We start from the raw sequence: 16083 nt of genomic DNA, 5'->3' as shown, positions 1-16083 counted from the left end.
AGGTCAATGAAGCTGCCTATTTGCACACAACAAAATCCCAGAAACATCAAGGAGGTGAATACTAAAGTTATATTTTGGAGGGTTGTTGGCCAGGACACCAGAAGAAACTCCATTTTCTTTTTGAGTAGCATCATATCCTGCTTGACTCGCGCATCCTCCGTTCCACCATCGGTGGATGCGCTTTCAGCCACTACGCTTTGAAACTCAGGAACACTCTCCCTAAATCCCTCTGGCTTGCCCCATTCTTCTCCATCTTCAGGTCGCGCCTGAACACATGCATCTTCAAGCATGCTTACGGTCACCTCCCCCTGACTCCGAGTCGTGCTCTGACACTGTCGAGCACTCTGGCTAGTCTGCATGAGGGGTGCTATATAAATGCTGTTTTTGTTGTCATGTACAATGAAGCATGAAGTAAACATATAACCAAATGAATATAAATAATTACACTTCTAACCCTAACGTTAAGCTTTTCATTTTACCATTTTAAAATGGTAAAATGAAAAGCTTAACGTTAACTAAAGCAGTTAGTTTTTAATACACTGAGTTACTTTGCATTATTAAAAGGTTTTCTTTAAGATGTACTTATGTGTACCTCAATCATATTTGAGTATTGGAATATAGTATAAGCCACTGTGGTTTATTAACCATAATGCATATTTTCATAAAGATGAGACAAATCAAGCAGGTCAAGGATGTGGACTGCCTTTATTATTCATATGTACATCTGGTTAAAAATAAAGAAATATTCTCAAGAATGAAATGTACCATTATTTGCATCACTGACACCTATGAGTATGTACACTTACAACAAAAAGAATCTGCGCATTCCTCCTAACTTTTTTTTAAAATGAACATTTTCCAGATTGGTAACTAGCATTTAACAGTCTGGATTTTAATAATTTAACACATACATTTGCTTTTAATGGAATTGTCAATTACATTTACTACTGTGATCATTTCAATATCCTGCAATTACTGGATTCTATTCAAGGTGATTGCAACGACATTAACACGGAAAATAAAGTGCTACTTATTAGAAGTAACTATTCTCCGGAGGCGGAATGGGTACATGAGAAGGAAAAACAAATGCCAGTTTATAAAATATTTGTATGTGCAGTAAACATATGGTCCAGTTTTAGATGTTGCCATTTATGGCTCCTACTTGATTCAAAAATAAACATTTTCTTATAAAAAATAGAACACTTCATTAATTTGCCAGAGTAGAAATAAAATTTAAAAAACATCTATTCATAACCTTTTTCTTCTGCAGTTAACATCACAATAAAATGTTACATCAGTAAGTAGAAATGACACAGGACAGGGCTACTGTCTTTAAAATGCAATGCCTCCTTTCTGGCTTTTTTCTGAAGCAGTTCAAGATTCAGTGTGTTTTGATATTCTTGACACAAATCGCACATCTAATATCAGGGCTTCTTTCCGTAGCTGCCAAGAAGGATTTCCTACATTTTTTACCTGGTGAGAAGAACATCCATTGCCATAACGCTCTTGAATTTCAGCTCACACTCGAGCATGTGTATCCAGGTTATCTTGAGATGAAACGACAGGTGGATAGGGTGTTGTACAGTCTAGGTTCACATAGGTTGCATTCAATTGTATGTAATGATCCCCGGTAAAAGTGGAAAGGATTGTTGCTATTTTTGAAACCAGTTCAGAGAATGCCGGTCGCATTTCAGGCTTCGGGTGCCAGCATTTCAGCATGATATCATATCTGTCATTTAGAAATAAAAGTAAGGTCATGTAATAAGTTAGGACATGTTAAAAAATGCATGGCCCTGTTGGTTTATGAAATAAATGAGAATAATAAGGATAAAAATCCTTCATTTGATATACCGCCTTACAAGCTGGCTGAACGTCTAAAAGCGCTTCACAGGGTTACTGTAAAGTGTAGTGACTACAGGTGCATTTTACAGGTGAATGTGCCACTGTCCAGCAACGTTACAAGTTCTTAAACCATTCCCGATACATTCAACTTACAATGAGTCAGGGCAGTATTCAGGCTGCAGCAACCTCCTCCCTTTCAATAGGTAGACAGTAATGTCGAATGAATCCACATCAGGATATGCTGGAGCTCCCCGGGTCATTAACTCCCATAGCAGAACTCCAAAAGACCACTAAATAAAATAACAGGTAGAATTACCAAAAAGCCATCAACAAACATGGAAAGACAACCGAACATTAGAGCCATGTACAGCTTCTGCCCATCAATAGTTCAATTCAGGGTATCGACCTTGGTGAGATGGCAGACTCTACCTTGCCCACAAAATACACAATCAAGCCACTTTACAATATATTCTGCAAAGTGCTTTGAGACATCTCAACGGCATGATGATGTGCTATATCAAATGCAAGGACAATTATTTATTATTATCTGCTCCCCCACATGCAGCTGAACTATGAAACGTTGGTCTCTACAGCATGCGAGGGAGTCAGAGAATCCACCGTGAAAAAACACTTCAACAAAAACTTTAAAAGGTTTTATGAAATTATTATTTAATATGCACTCTGCAGTTAAGCTGTTTAAGAAATTATTGATAAAAGCCTACTATTTAAAGCACACACGAGGTGAAATAATCTGTTATTTGCTCAATAAAATATGCAACCGATGACACTGTATACGAATTAGGAGTCTGGATTTGTGAAACAAAACTCCATGTGAATGAGAACCAGTGATACCTTGTTAATCAGTTACTAAAATCCCTCAAAACCCTCCCATTAGTTCTCTTATACAATCTATTTTGTTGGTCACAGTGGTGTAAGAGTTAAACAGATACACATTTATGTTAGCTAACCACAACAAGATAATTCATTCTGGTTTCACACCAGATTATGCGGTTCATCTCTGGAAAAGGTACTTATAAAGTAAAACCTTTACATTGCATCTATTTCAGTACTGCTGACACATGGACAAGTAAGTCAATACATTACCACATCTGACTTTGTGGTGAACTTCTGGGTCTGAAGGCTTTCCAAGGCCATCCACTTGACTGGCAACTTTGCTCCGCTTTTATTGTTAATGCTGTAATATTCCTTCTCATAAACATCTCTTGCGAGCCCAAAATCAGCAACTTTCACAGTGTAGTTTTCATCCAGCCTAGAGTGAAAATGTCAATGATATAACTTTTGTGTTTCACCTCAAACTACAACTACTTGTATTTACATAGCACCGTTCATGTAGTATAACATCTCAGAGCGCTTAAACTAATGAAAGAGAAAAAATAATCCTTGCAATTGATATAGCGAGTTTAAGGTCTGGAGGGCATCTCAAAGCGCTTCACAGAATTTACTGTGAAGTGTACGAGCATGTATTTTGTAGGTGAAAGTGGCAAGCCAGCATGCACGCCACACCCACAGACACTCAAGTTGAAAATCACAGCACTATGAAGGTTAAGGTGTTCAACAAGCAAACTGAAAACAGTCTCTTGAATTATGTTGTCCACAACAAGATAGTTCAAGTAAAGACAGGATGACATTGGTCCCCTTCTGCGCTGTAAACCTTTACGATTTTATAGAAATATGTTTATCTATGGTTACAAAGTGCTTGTTAATGTCTGAAAGAATTCACAGTAACTTCATTGGCCACAATGTGCAAATCTTTATTCTAAAACACATTATTGTACGAAAGCAGACAACATAGGTTTGGGGAAGCAAAGTTATCACATTTACACATGACTCATTTTCATCTTCATACTCACATGCAGTTTCTGGCTGCAAGGTCTCTGTGAACAAACTTTTTGCTTGCAAGGTATTCCATGCCTTGTGACACTTGGACACCAAATCCAATAAGATCCTTCACTGTTGGATTCTGAGATACAAAAAAATCTGAGGTTTTCAGAAATAGTCTATAATGCGACTCCGAACACAAGATTGATTTTAGATTAGTGAACCTTTCCCAGTTTTGAACAGTTGTGGTTGGCATTTGAGGAAGGTGCACACGGCCAAAATGACAACTCACAATTACATTAGAATGAATTTGGGGCTATCAATCTTATTACACTCAAAAGTAATATGAAATACACAATGCAATTTATCCAGCTTCTTGTGCAGCAATACACAAGATCAGACGTTAAAATGCGAGACCACATTTTTATAATGAGCCACAAGTGGACACCACAATGTTTCTATTAAGAAGAACTGTAGAAGAAGATTGCGCATGATGATAGGTGAAGAGGACAGAAGAGGAGATGATGTCTTCCGACAAGGTGGCAATGTAGGAGTTTCAAATAGATCACTACTTTTCTTACAAATTCACATCAATTTTGTGCCGTTACTTCTGAGTCTTGATAAAGATGAATCAAAGAACACAGGTACAGAGTTTTATCAATGTCTTTTGGTCAACTTTCTCCCTGCACTTCGCTTGCTATGTATTTTTTACTTACATGACTTTCCTCTCTGATAAAATTCCGTAGGTCACCGTGTTTCATATATGGCAGCACCACCAAAGGGGAGCCTTGGTCGGGAAGGCAGATTCCAAGCAGAGAGAGGACATTAGTGTGCTTGAAATCCTTCATTATTATTCCTTCTTTCAGGAACTGTGTTACTTGATCAATGTCAGTGATTCCTAAAGAAGCAAAGTCAATAATTCCCAGTGAATGATAACATTGCACACATTAAAAGCTGTTTTTAATAATTTTATTAAAAATTAGTACAAGTTACAAGATTGTGTTGGATGGAAGTCACTTAAACAGTGAAGTACATTATGAATCATTCTAGAGTTAATGTTCTAATCACTTACTATTGAGGCACTTCACTGCACAATGTGTGCTCTTTCCATCTTGGGTCAGGAGCGTTCCATGGAACACACATCCAAAGTGGCCTGTTAAATTTAAGCAAATTAAAATACAAAAACAAAGTGAAACTTTTGACACAGGAATTGATTGTTGTAAATATCAACAATCAACAACAATCGGTTATGTTGATGTCAAAGTACATGCATATCGAGGATCTTTGTGAAGAGCAAATTCAAATTCAACATGGCAATTCATTTAAGTCTGGTGAACCTTAGTCAATAATTTCAGCCTTCATACTAATGGTGCACTGTTACAAGGGGTTTATTTAGCTGGATTTATTCAAGGTATAAAAGTTAGAGTGAGGTAGCCAATTGATTCTCTCAAATTTCTTGAATAGTCTGTTTCCAGCTTGCTGTTGGAAGTGAGCCTTGGGGAACTAATAATAATCCTTGCATTGATATAGACCTTATCACATTGTTGAGACATCTCAAAGTGCTTCACAGGATTTTACTATGAAGCGTAGTGACTGTCTATTTGTAGGCAAATGTGGCAGCCAATTTGCACACACGAATGTCATACAAACATACATATGAAGCGAATGACCAATTTTATTTGGGAGATTGTTGGCTAGGCCACTGGGTGGAGAATCTCCCTTCTCTTTTGAATACTGCCAAAGGGATCTTTAATGTCCACCTTAACGGGCAGACGGAACCTTGGTTTTAATGTTTAATCCGAAGAATGGCACCACCAACAATGCAGCAACCCTCCCAGCACTAGAATGGAGTGTGATCTTAGATTGTGAGTTCAAAGTCCTGTCATCAGCCAGTCTGATTTAAACATCCCACTCCTCCTTGCGTCACCGAGGAAACTGTACAAAAGCTAATACACAGAGTTTAACCCATGCACAACTTAAGTTTGTCTTTTTATCTCAACAGAACGTCAAATTTAATGTTGTTTGGGTCGGCAGCAAAGCCTCCTTCAACTCTTGCTTTTCAATATTGCAGTCCAGGGATTAACTGCAGCAAGGATGGAGACTGAAATCCAGGAGCATGGGCAATGTATTATTTGTGGGCATTTCATAGTCAAGAATACTTAAGTTAAGCTTTGCCATCATTCTGTATAGGTACAAAGATAATAAGGGATCTGCCCCAGTTTTGAAGGCAGTTTTGAAAACACTCAGATACAAATGCAGCTCCGTTTTTTGCATCCTTGATTTTGAGGCATGAAATGTTTGAAACTTGCCTCTTCCGATCACCTCCGAAGTGTGCATCATGAGCTCCTCGGAACTAACAACCATATGCTGCACATCTTTCAGCAACTCCGAGTCCAAGCTGCCGATGTTTATGTTCACCTGTGTCTGAAGCAGTGGCGTAGTTGAATCAGAGTCTCCACTTGATGCTATGCAAGTCAGGTCGGAATGAGAAAACTGAGCTTGTCTACGGGCTGCTGCTTGTGTCAAGTTCTGGAACTGATCTGTACATAAACATAACACAGGGACAATTCATCTTCAACCGAAGAAGTCACCTTACACTCGACAGCCCCTTGAAGTAAATGCCCAGTAGAACATAAGTCCAAAGACAAGGCGGAGTCAAATTGGATGCAATTTGAAGTCACAACAGGAGAAAAGGTGAGTCACTCTAATTGTTCAGCATAGTAAACTTTATCCAAATATAGCATTTTAGCTCATGCTTCACATCACTTTGTGGCTGTTTGTGGGACATTGCTCTAATCATATTGGATACTGCATTCACTCCCAAAATACGTAGTGACTACATTTTACAGTATGTCCTGCAAAGTATTTGGAGACGTCCACTCGACATGAAAGCCACTACATCGAATGCAAAAGCATTAATTTATTATTAACGTCCAGCATTCAACTATAGCATGGATGGAAACTCAGAGTGAGAAGTACTATGATAGGCAAGATTTCAATCATCAGGAAGAACAGACCGCATATAAACAACTGCAGCCTTGTGCCCCAGTCTGTCCTATCTGGAAGCCAATAAGAATCTCACACCTGCAGACAACCAGAAAGGTCCTACCTCTCGTCCACCTAAACACCCTACCAGCCACACATTGCTTCAATCTCACCCACATTCGAGACAACTTTTAAACATAAAGAATGTATGCTTCTCTTTCTATTTCTTTTGTGAATTAAATCCATACCTTCCTGAAGAGTTGTCCTATAGTCAAAGGACTCATGAGAGATCATTTCTGCAGTTACGCTGTTCCTTGTTCTCGTGTTGACAAGCCTGTCCAGGTGGAGAGTGTGCGTTCCTCCATCATAACGCACTACGCCTGTGTTTGTGGCTGTAAGAAAATAAAATCCTAAAGTTGTACAATAATACATAAGAAAGTTCAAACCTAATAAGGGTTGAAATAATAAGAATAATAATCCTTGCATTTGATATTGTGCCTTATCACGTCTTCGAGACGTCTCAAACCGCTTCACAGAATATATTGTAAAGTGATTTGACTGTATATATTGTGGGTGAAATGTAGGAGCCATTTGGGCACAGCAGTGTCCCACAAACAGTCATGGATTGAGTGATCAATTTATTCTTTTTTTTTGAAGGAATTATTACCCCCAGAAAAGCGATCCGCCAATTGACTAACAACCGGGTTCCTACTTACTGCTAGGTAAACAGAGGCATGTAGAGTAAGGAAACTTGCCCAATGTTTTGCCCTACTGGGAATCAAACCCAAGTATCTTGCCTGCGAGGCGAGTGCTCTAACCACTGAGCTACAGGACTCCACAAGACATGACATGAAGCGGGAGGGGGAGTAAGACAATTGATAAGGAATTTGAACGCATGTCAGGCCGATTCTGCAAATGTTCGCTCGGACACCTGCTCTTGTCGGGTTTCTTCTTTGGTCACAATCCAGCTTTGTGGAAGCAAAGTTAAGACTGGCACTCAAGTGGAGCTGTACTGGGTCGGACTGTGACCTTCTGATCCATGCAGTTACTCTTTTCGAATATCCCATTTTAGAGTCTGACAGAAATATGCATTTTACAGGATTACATATTGCCGCTTTCAGTCAAATAAACACAATTCGTGGATGTGTTGTACCTTTACTTTGTTTCAGTTTGCACATCCAAACAAGCACTCCGAGCAGCAAGATAACTAACAGTGTTATTGAAACCACGCCAATAACTAATCCAGTTACATCCTGATGATTTTCCACAATCTGTACTCTCCCCAGATGAATCGATGTGATGGCATTTTTCCACTGAAACAATAAAGAACAAAATACATTATCTAAGAACTCAAGCATTTTAAATGTATCATTGTTATTGTCTGTTCAATCATCTATATAATAATAATAATAATCCTTGCATTTGATATAGCGCTTTTCACGTTGGGAGGACGTCCCAAAGCGCTTCACAGAACACACTGTAAAGTGAATTGACTGTATATTTGTGGGCGAACGCGGCAGCCAATTGCGCACAGCAATGTCCCACAACCAGTCGTAGATTGAAAATAACCAATTTAATTATTGTTTTTGGTTTTTTGGAGGGATTATTATTAGGCGTGTGGAGTAAGGAAACTTGCCCAAGGTTTCGCCCTGCCTGGAATTGAACTCAGGTCTCTCACTTGCAAAGCGAGTGCTCTAACCACTGAGCTACAGGACTCCACTAATGCCAAATTTCCTGGAGAGTTGGTTTAAAATTACAACTCAGTCCTTCCTTTCATTCTCTCCCTTTTCTCCACTTTCAGATGAACTGAAAAAAACAAGAGGATAAGGCCACAGGTTGAGTGTGAAGCTTGTATTGAGTCAATGAGTAACGTGCACACCTGTGTATATCAGTTTATCAGCAGAGGTCAGGACACCAGGAAATATTTTACATCCAGGGTAAACAAACACTGGAACAGGTTATTAGATGTGTATGAGGCCAGGGTTTTAGACTCATTTCTGGCCTGTGATTAGAAGATGATAGAATGGGTATTCTGGAAGGATGAGATCAAATGGGCCAACTGCCAACTGAACCTCTGCTGCGATCTTAAAATATCTTTGATCCTTCCCGCAAAAGGCTAGGCTTCCAGTGTGAGTGTGGACAGTTAAACATCGTCAGGCTCAGCAACTGTGCTGGTGGTGCATCACAGTCACACCTGAACCATCTTCAACTGATATACACAGGTGTACACCTTACAGAGGTATGCATTGGATAGTCATGAACCTGCTTGATTTTTCCCATTTTCTAACCTGTGGACACTTAGGCCAAACAGGCTCACTGACTCAATACAAGCTTTACATTGTCTTTCTTATCAGTATGTATCAGCATCATGCCAAGTGGTCCATTTATCCACTATAATCAGTAGAAAAGCTTCAACAATAAGTTTCTAAAAACGTTTCTCTGTGTTACAATGCCCTTTAAGTATAAATATTCCACAAGATTACAAGGGAGACTTGGATGATGAAGGGCCCTTTGGTCCATTTGATCTCAACCTTCCCTCCCATTATAACATCAAGCTGTTTAAATCCAGTGACTAGGACTCCACCACCCTTCGGTCGGTTGAAGCCAACCCCCTCAAAGAAATTATTCCTAGTGTCTGTCCTTAAATTGTCCTTTACAACCCTGAACCCGTGCCCTCTTGTTCTGCGCTCTTGATATATCTAAAAGTATTTTGACCTTTAACTCTTGAAATATTCCTTTCCCACTCCCACCACCAAGACAGCTGCTGTTGGGTTATTGGATGCATGGTGGCGGAAGGGATCACATACCAGGATACAGATCAGAACTGTAGACAACATCTACAAACAATATTTAGAGAGCATTATTCCATGCACATGATTGTTTCTGACTGCCACAAAGTAACAGGACAATTTATAATTTACATAAGCAGTCTCCTACCTCTACATCCAATTCATTCCCTGTAGACAGAAGATCCCCTGGAACTATGCAGATTAATCGGTTTGGTTTTAGTCGTATTTGCTCACAGCTCCGGTTCCCAATTGTTAGGACTCTCCCGTTAACAGCTTCAGGATCAATCTCACCTTCAAACTAAAAACAAAGAATTTAAAGGTGAGAATTTAGGTTGTAGATCAATCAGTGCTAATACAAATCGAGTTCTGCCTTCTTCATTATCAGTTAAACATTAAAAAAATTCCATGTTATCTTGGTCATGGTTGTCCAAGTAAGGTACAGTGGTATAAAATGTTTCAACTGAAAGTGAGGAGACATATGAATAAAACTAATAGTTAAATAAAACATGGCTTTGAGACACCACCAACAACTTGAATTTATATAACCCCCGTCATGCGGAGTAGCATCTTGGAGCACTTGAAAGGATATGATAACTTATTGCATCAAAATGTTTGAAAACATCTAACATGCATTGCTACTTTGAACAGTAGCAATGAGTATATAGGCAAGGTGGGAGCCAATCTACACCAGCAATATATTGCAAGCAGCAACTGCTGTTGGCTATGGGTGCGTGTGTGGGGAGGTGGGGAGGGGGTAGAATGTTGCCCAAAACGCTGCTGCTGTTCAGAGAAAGGTAAATGTTTTTAGGAGCCAATTTGTAGCCAGAGAGTGAAGTCTGCACAAAGCACTATAGAATAGTGAGGTCTTCTGCCTTCTGCTTGACAAAATGAGCACAGCATGATAAACGAGAACTCCTGTGGTTTTATGAGTATTGGGAGGCAGGTTGGTGAATTTGGATGAAGGAGAATTGATTATAGATCAGGACACTGGGTAAACACTTTTGCTCTTCTTCAATATAGTGCCTTTTGACCTGGACCACCAGAGCTGACAGAAGGGCCCTTTCAATCAAAGGACATAAAACTTGGATTATAAAGTGGTCTTTTCCCTCAGCCAGCCCTACAGTGTCAGCCTGGATCATAAGAACATGTAGTGGCATGGGAGCTTGAACCCAGAGCGCTCCCAGCTGAAGCATTGTAGAAATTGTGTTACAAAGATAAAAACTGGAGAGACAATACTCCTTTTAAAGGGTCACATTGCCACAGTGAAAGTGTGTGTGTAAAAAAAACACTTTTTTTTCTGGGCAACCCAGAAATGAAAGGATCTCTGTTCACTGAACAGCTTGGCCTGGTCATGTGAAGCAGTGTTAATGTCATGCTTTATTGTTATAAACCACTGAGCTAATCATAATCCCATAACATCAGCGCTACAAAGAGCGCATTTGATTTCTTCAGATAATTTGCCAATTGTAGCTGATGACCTCAAGCACTTTGTACAACAGGAAGCTGTGAAAAACAGAGAAGGTTCTTTTTNAAAATAAATTACTAAGTAAACTACAGCTGTATCATATCTTATTGTGGAAAGTCATGATCTAGCAATTCATTCACATATCACGTCTGCATCTGTTTGCTGAGAGATTCCTCTGCTTTCAGATAAGCAGTTTTTTTTCCAAAAATCTTGAAAGAACTAGAAAATAATAATAATGATAATAATAACTCTTACATTTGGCATAACCCCTTTCAAATCAGGAGGATTTCTTAAAGCAGTTCACAGCATGCTAATAATACACCTTGCATTTGATATAGCAACTTGTTACACCATGAAGACTTCTCAAAGGACTTCACAGGATGTACAGTAAAATGGATTGACTGTATTTTGTAGCCAAAAGTGGCAATCAATTTGCACACTTGTAATGTTCCACAAACAGCTGTGGAGTGAATGACCAATTTTAGGGGTGATTGTTGGCCAGGACACCAGGAGAAACTCCCTTCTCTTTTCAAATAGTGCCATGGGATCTTTAAACGTCCACCTGAACAGAGAGAAGGGCATCAGTTTAACATCTCATCCAAAGGAAGAATAAATCAGGTACTAAAGTCTCCCAAGATTTCACTCTGCTTACGTTAATCTCCAGTGCAGTCCCGATACCCTTCGTGATGACCTTCGGAATTTTGAACGTCTCAAACAAAGGGTCCTTCACAAAGCCAAAGTGAAAGGAAGCCACAGTGACATTATTGAAGATGAAAGATGCTTTGGCTGCGGTAGGTTCAAAGTGATTCAGCGAAGGAGTTTTACAGTAAATGACCTTCAAGTTATCCCTGTATTTGCAGCTCTAGTTTTAAAAGAAAATACAAGATGTTATTTATTAGTTTTACGCCGGTCTTTAAATTCTATCTTCGGCAAGTCGAGAATTACCTGTGTTTTTCCGAATAATTCAGAACGGGATGCTGACAGAAGCACATTCATAGACTCCAGCACACTGTTCATAAGTCATCACAACAAAATAAATGTCATAAATGGGTTGACACCAGAGAGACAACCAAGGCTTCAGAAATATTTAGTCAGATTTATTATATAAAAGAAGTATTTCATTCACGCAACTGCCTCTCCCCATTTTAGCTATTGCATCACATAGGGAGGGAGATACTATATCTTTGGTTTATTTTTAGTGCGTTATAAAGTTAAGACACTCAGCTTAGGTGTGGCAATCAAATTAAAGTACACTCTCATATAATGGGCAAGTCAACTGGGAAAATAATCATACTCATCCATTTAAATTTTCGGATGTCTAGTCTGTCTTGCAACTAATTCAAGTGTTCATAGCAGATGCAGAGAATCCTCAGCTCTGTGGGCTGGCCATTACTTTATATTAGGTTTGCCGTTCATATCCAGTGATATTGAAACATAATCCATCATATTTATAGAGCTATTTGGATGTCAGGAATAACTTTATTAATGTAACATTGCCCATATGAAATTAAAACAGGCACTTAAAACATTTTACACTTTTGCTTCTATCTATCCAATTTTACCTTCTCTTTTTTAACTCTTATCTTTATTTTATTTGACTTGAAGATGGTAACTCCCTGCTCGCTACAATAATAATTGTAGACAGCAATTTCTGGAGCAAACGTTTAAAATACTAAGATGAAATGTTCCCAAAAGTTCCTAACGCTAGTTGAGTGTCATTAGGACCCCTAGGTCTTTAAAAACGAAAGTTGTTTACCAGCATTTGGCACTGTTGCTATGCTTCCTGTTGTGTACCTGACCTTTCTGATTGACCGTTTTTCATTCAACTGAGGTCCCAAGCTATAATTAACAAAACGATCATATCACAAACATCAGCACACCATTGGTTGACTCAATTTTCCAGCGTTTAAAAACCTGATTAGTGATAGAATTCTGCAGTCCCTTTTCTGCCCGTCAGATAACAACAACAACAAGATTCCATTTATAGAGCGCTTTTCACGTCAGGAGGACATCCCAAGGCGTTGTACAGTTGGGTCAGGACCCGAGCACGGGGGAAATGGTCAGGGTGAGGGGAGGGGAGGGAAGGGAGGAAGCGAGGAGGGTGGAACTGGTCAGGGTGAGGGGAGGGAAGGGAGGGAGCGAGGAGGGGGTAGAGAGTCGAGAAGGGAGCCGAAGGCTCAGTCAAAGAGAAAGGTCTTGAGACTGGCCTTGAAGGAGGAAAGGGAAGAAGCAAGGCGAAAGCACTGGGGGATAGAGTTCCAAAGCCTAGGGGCTGAGAGGCTGAAGGCCCGGCCACCGATGCTAGGGCGGTTGGGGCGGGGGATATGGAGCAGAGGAACGGAGAGTACGGGCAGGTAGGTAGGGGGATAGGAGGTCAGAGAGGTAGGAGGGAGCAAGGCCGTGAATGGCCTTGTAGATGAGGATGAGGATCTTGAAATCGATCCTCTGGGGGATGGGGAGCCAGTGGAGGCGAGCGAGAGTGGTAGTGATGTGGTCCCGAAGCCTGGTGCGGGACAGTACACGAGCTGCAGAGTTCTGAATGACCTGCAGCTTGTGGAGGGAGGTGCCGGGAAGGCCGGCGAGGAGAGAGTTCAGCCTTGATAAGCCCACAGTCCAGCTTGATAATAAAAACTTTGTGATTATAGAGAACTGGAGCTTTCTGATCCTCCAGCCCAGCTATTGTTTCCTACATTAGTGCATTTAATTTAGCTAAGAATGAAGACTGGAAAATTGGCAGTGTCTCCTGTGCTTAAGTATTGGAGATGTTAGAATACTGAACTTGCATGAGAACAGCTTTCCCCACTCCACTCACCGAATAATGGAATCTTATTACAGGGCACATGTGGAAAGATGCATTAGTACAAAACAATCAGATTACAAAGTTCAAGATAACAGATTTCAAACCCACTGAGTAAACCAGTTCTGGTTTACAGAACATTTCTGCTGCGTATCAGAAAGTTGCAGTGAAGAAGTAACTGAGATGAATACAATTTAGGAGCAAGTCTGAATAAATGAGCAAAGCCCAAAAGAGAGCACAAAGATTGTCCCCCAATAGCTTATTGAGTTTATCCAGTGAGCACTTGATCCAAATCATTCAAGTATAGATTTACCTGATCTCAGTCAGGGCAGAAATATGGATATTAAAATTGGTCTAAGACTGGTTGGGTTAGTGAAGCGGACGTGGGAGGGGACGGGGACGGGATTCAACGGCAACTTTCTTGGTAACCCGTTCCAGTCATTCATTGGTGTCCGGCCTGAAATTGTCCATTTCAACCCTGATCCAGAGCCATCTTGTTCTGCTGCCTCAGCAAACCTGAAAGCAATGTTCTGGGTTTATTCCCTCAATCTCATTTTCCACCAGGCTCGGACTGGAAATGAATGAATGGTGGGGGGCGAACAAAACAAAAAAACAAAACAACTTACCACGTTAAAGACCTTCGGTAGTTTGTCTATGCTGATAACCATCTTGGGGGAGTGTACGAGATTCAGGTTCCTGCCGCTCACAGTGATTGTGCTACCTCCACTGCAAATTCAGAGGGGAAAGATGAGGTCACATTGTTTAAAACAAGTAACACAAACAGTCCATGGCAAGATTGTTTCTCACCTGGCAAACGACTGGAGAGGATACACATTACCAATAACTGGATTCTCCATATAGGTGAAATTGCTCTTAGCTTTACGCACAGCGGAGTCTATTTTCACAGCTACAGGACACATCAGTATGGAAGAGTGAGGAGGTGTGATGCACTCTATCCTGGTTTCTGAGAAGCTAGAGACACGAACAGCAAAGCAAAAGAGTGGAACATGAGCAAAAAAATTAACTGCAAACCTTGCTTGAGGAATGGTAATTTTATTTTCATTTTTTATAAAAAGTTAGTAGTTATTCTGTTCAGTGCGGATTGGTTTCATGCTTGTTTCTTTTAACATGAACAAAATACACTGATTGACCTGGTTCAAGTGCTCTGGGACGCTGCTCTGCATGAAGGGCTATATAAATGCAAGTTGATGTAGTTGTATCTGTGATACGACTCATCGCAATCTTTAACATGACCTAAATGATTGAAAAATGTCCTTCAGAGCTATTTGCCCACAAAATACACAGTCCTACACTTTGCAGTAAATCCCGTGAAACACTTTGAGACATTCTCCTGACATCAGGCACAATAATTTGTTCTTGGTTTCAAATTCTATTTCAAAGTTGTAACAAATTTCATGAATGGAGATTATTTTCAACTTAAATACAGTTATGAATAAGTCGACTCTGGTATAACACAGAAACGCTGTCCGATGTGAAGGGCGCTATATAAATGCAAGTCGTTGTGTTTTGGTTAATAAACTCAGATCCTGCATTATTCAAGACTGAGATAGATAGATTTCTTATTGCAAAAGGGATTAAGGTATATGGGGATAAGGCAGGGTTAAGTTATTAGCTGGAGTTACATTAGAAGATCAGCCATGATTGAATCTTGGGGCAGGCTTGAAGGGCCGAATGGCCTACTCCTGCTCCTACATGTTATGTTAAGGCACGTCACGTCGACGTTAACATTATTTCCTGCGCGTCACATGTGAGAGATTACACTGGTTGCTATACCATGTGGCACCAGGAGGAATTCTGTGTCTATTGGCAGGTAGCCAGCCAGGGAGTGTATTGCACTTTTGGTATACCATGCGTCCACAGGGTGACTGAGCCATAATAGGTTCGGCCTGTAGTTGGAAAATATTAGCATTAAAAAAGTTAAAATAAAAAGGGAGTCTTGAGGCCTGAATCTCCTAGTTTTATCTTATAAGACCAATATGTAATTCACCTACAAAACACTACAGAAATCCTGACAAGTGTTTTGAGACATCCTCCTGACGTGAAAGGCAATAGATCAAATGCAAGGATTGTTATCATCATCATTATCAGTGTGTTGTTTTATTCTGTTTAAATTGTGTGTAGACAGCTAAATGCTGATGATATTGATGAGACTTGGTGACGTTCTGAGAAAACTGAATTGTTATGCATGAAAAGGACTTAATAAATCTCCCCACATACACTGATCAGTGCTTTGGGATGCTACCCTTTGTGAGGGGTGATATATAAATGCAAGTTATTGTTGATCACCACCTCTGGAATTCCATCCCCCAATCACCCGCCTCGCCCCCTCCTTAGCCTCCTTCAAG

At 40.1% G+C, this 16083-nt stretch overlaps 1 protein-coding gene across 3 annotated transcripts in view; it reads right to left on the bottom strand.

Moving 5' to 3' along the window:
* Positions 1-693: 693 nt before the first annotated feature.
* met (MET proto-oncogene, receptor tyrosine kinase) overlaps positions 694-16083 on the bottom strand; it is a 51324-nt gene continuing 35934 nt past the window's right edge. For all 3 annotated transcript variants that reach the window (XM_007894587.2, XM_007894586.2, XM_007894585.2), the window contains 13 exons: positions 14525-14689; positions 14344-14443; positions 11573-11782; positions 9604-9753; positions 7820-7979; positions 6915-7058; positions 5991-6221; positions 4754-4834; positions 4398-4579; positions 3714-3823; positions 2947-3112; positions 1996-2132; positions 694-1729 (listed from right to left, as the gene is read on the bottom strand). In XM_007894587.2, coding sequence (XP_007892778.2) covers positions 1519-1729; positions 1996-2132; positions 2947-3112; positions 3714-3823; positions 4398-4579; positions 4754-4834; positions 5991-6221; positions 6915-7058; positions 7820-7979; positions 9604-9753; positions 11573-11782; positions 14344-14443; positions 14525-14689 — 2047 coding nt within the window. In that variant the 3' untranslated portion in view covers positions 694-1518. The remainder of the gene's footprint in view (positions 1730-1995; positions 2133-2946; positions 3113-3713; positions 3824-4397; positions 4580-4753; positions 4835-5990; positions 6222-6914; positions 7059-7819; positions 7980-9603; positions 9754-11572; positions 11783-14343; positions 14444-14524; positions 14690-16083) is intronic.

This window comes from Callorhinchus milii, unplaced genomic scaffold (assembly GCF_018977255.1).
Source record: "Callorhinchus milii isolate IMCB2004 unplaced genomic scaffold, IMCB_Cmil_1.0 Scaffold5, whole genome shotgun sequence".
Classification (NCBI taxonomy): domain Eukaryota; kingdom Metazoa; phylum Chordata; class Chondrichthyes; order Chimaeriformes; family Callorhinchidae; genus Callorhinchus; species Callorhinchus milii.
Note: the sequence above shows the minus strand (reverse complement) of the source record. Positions and strands in the feature narration are given on the sequence as shown.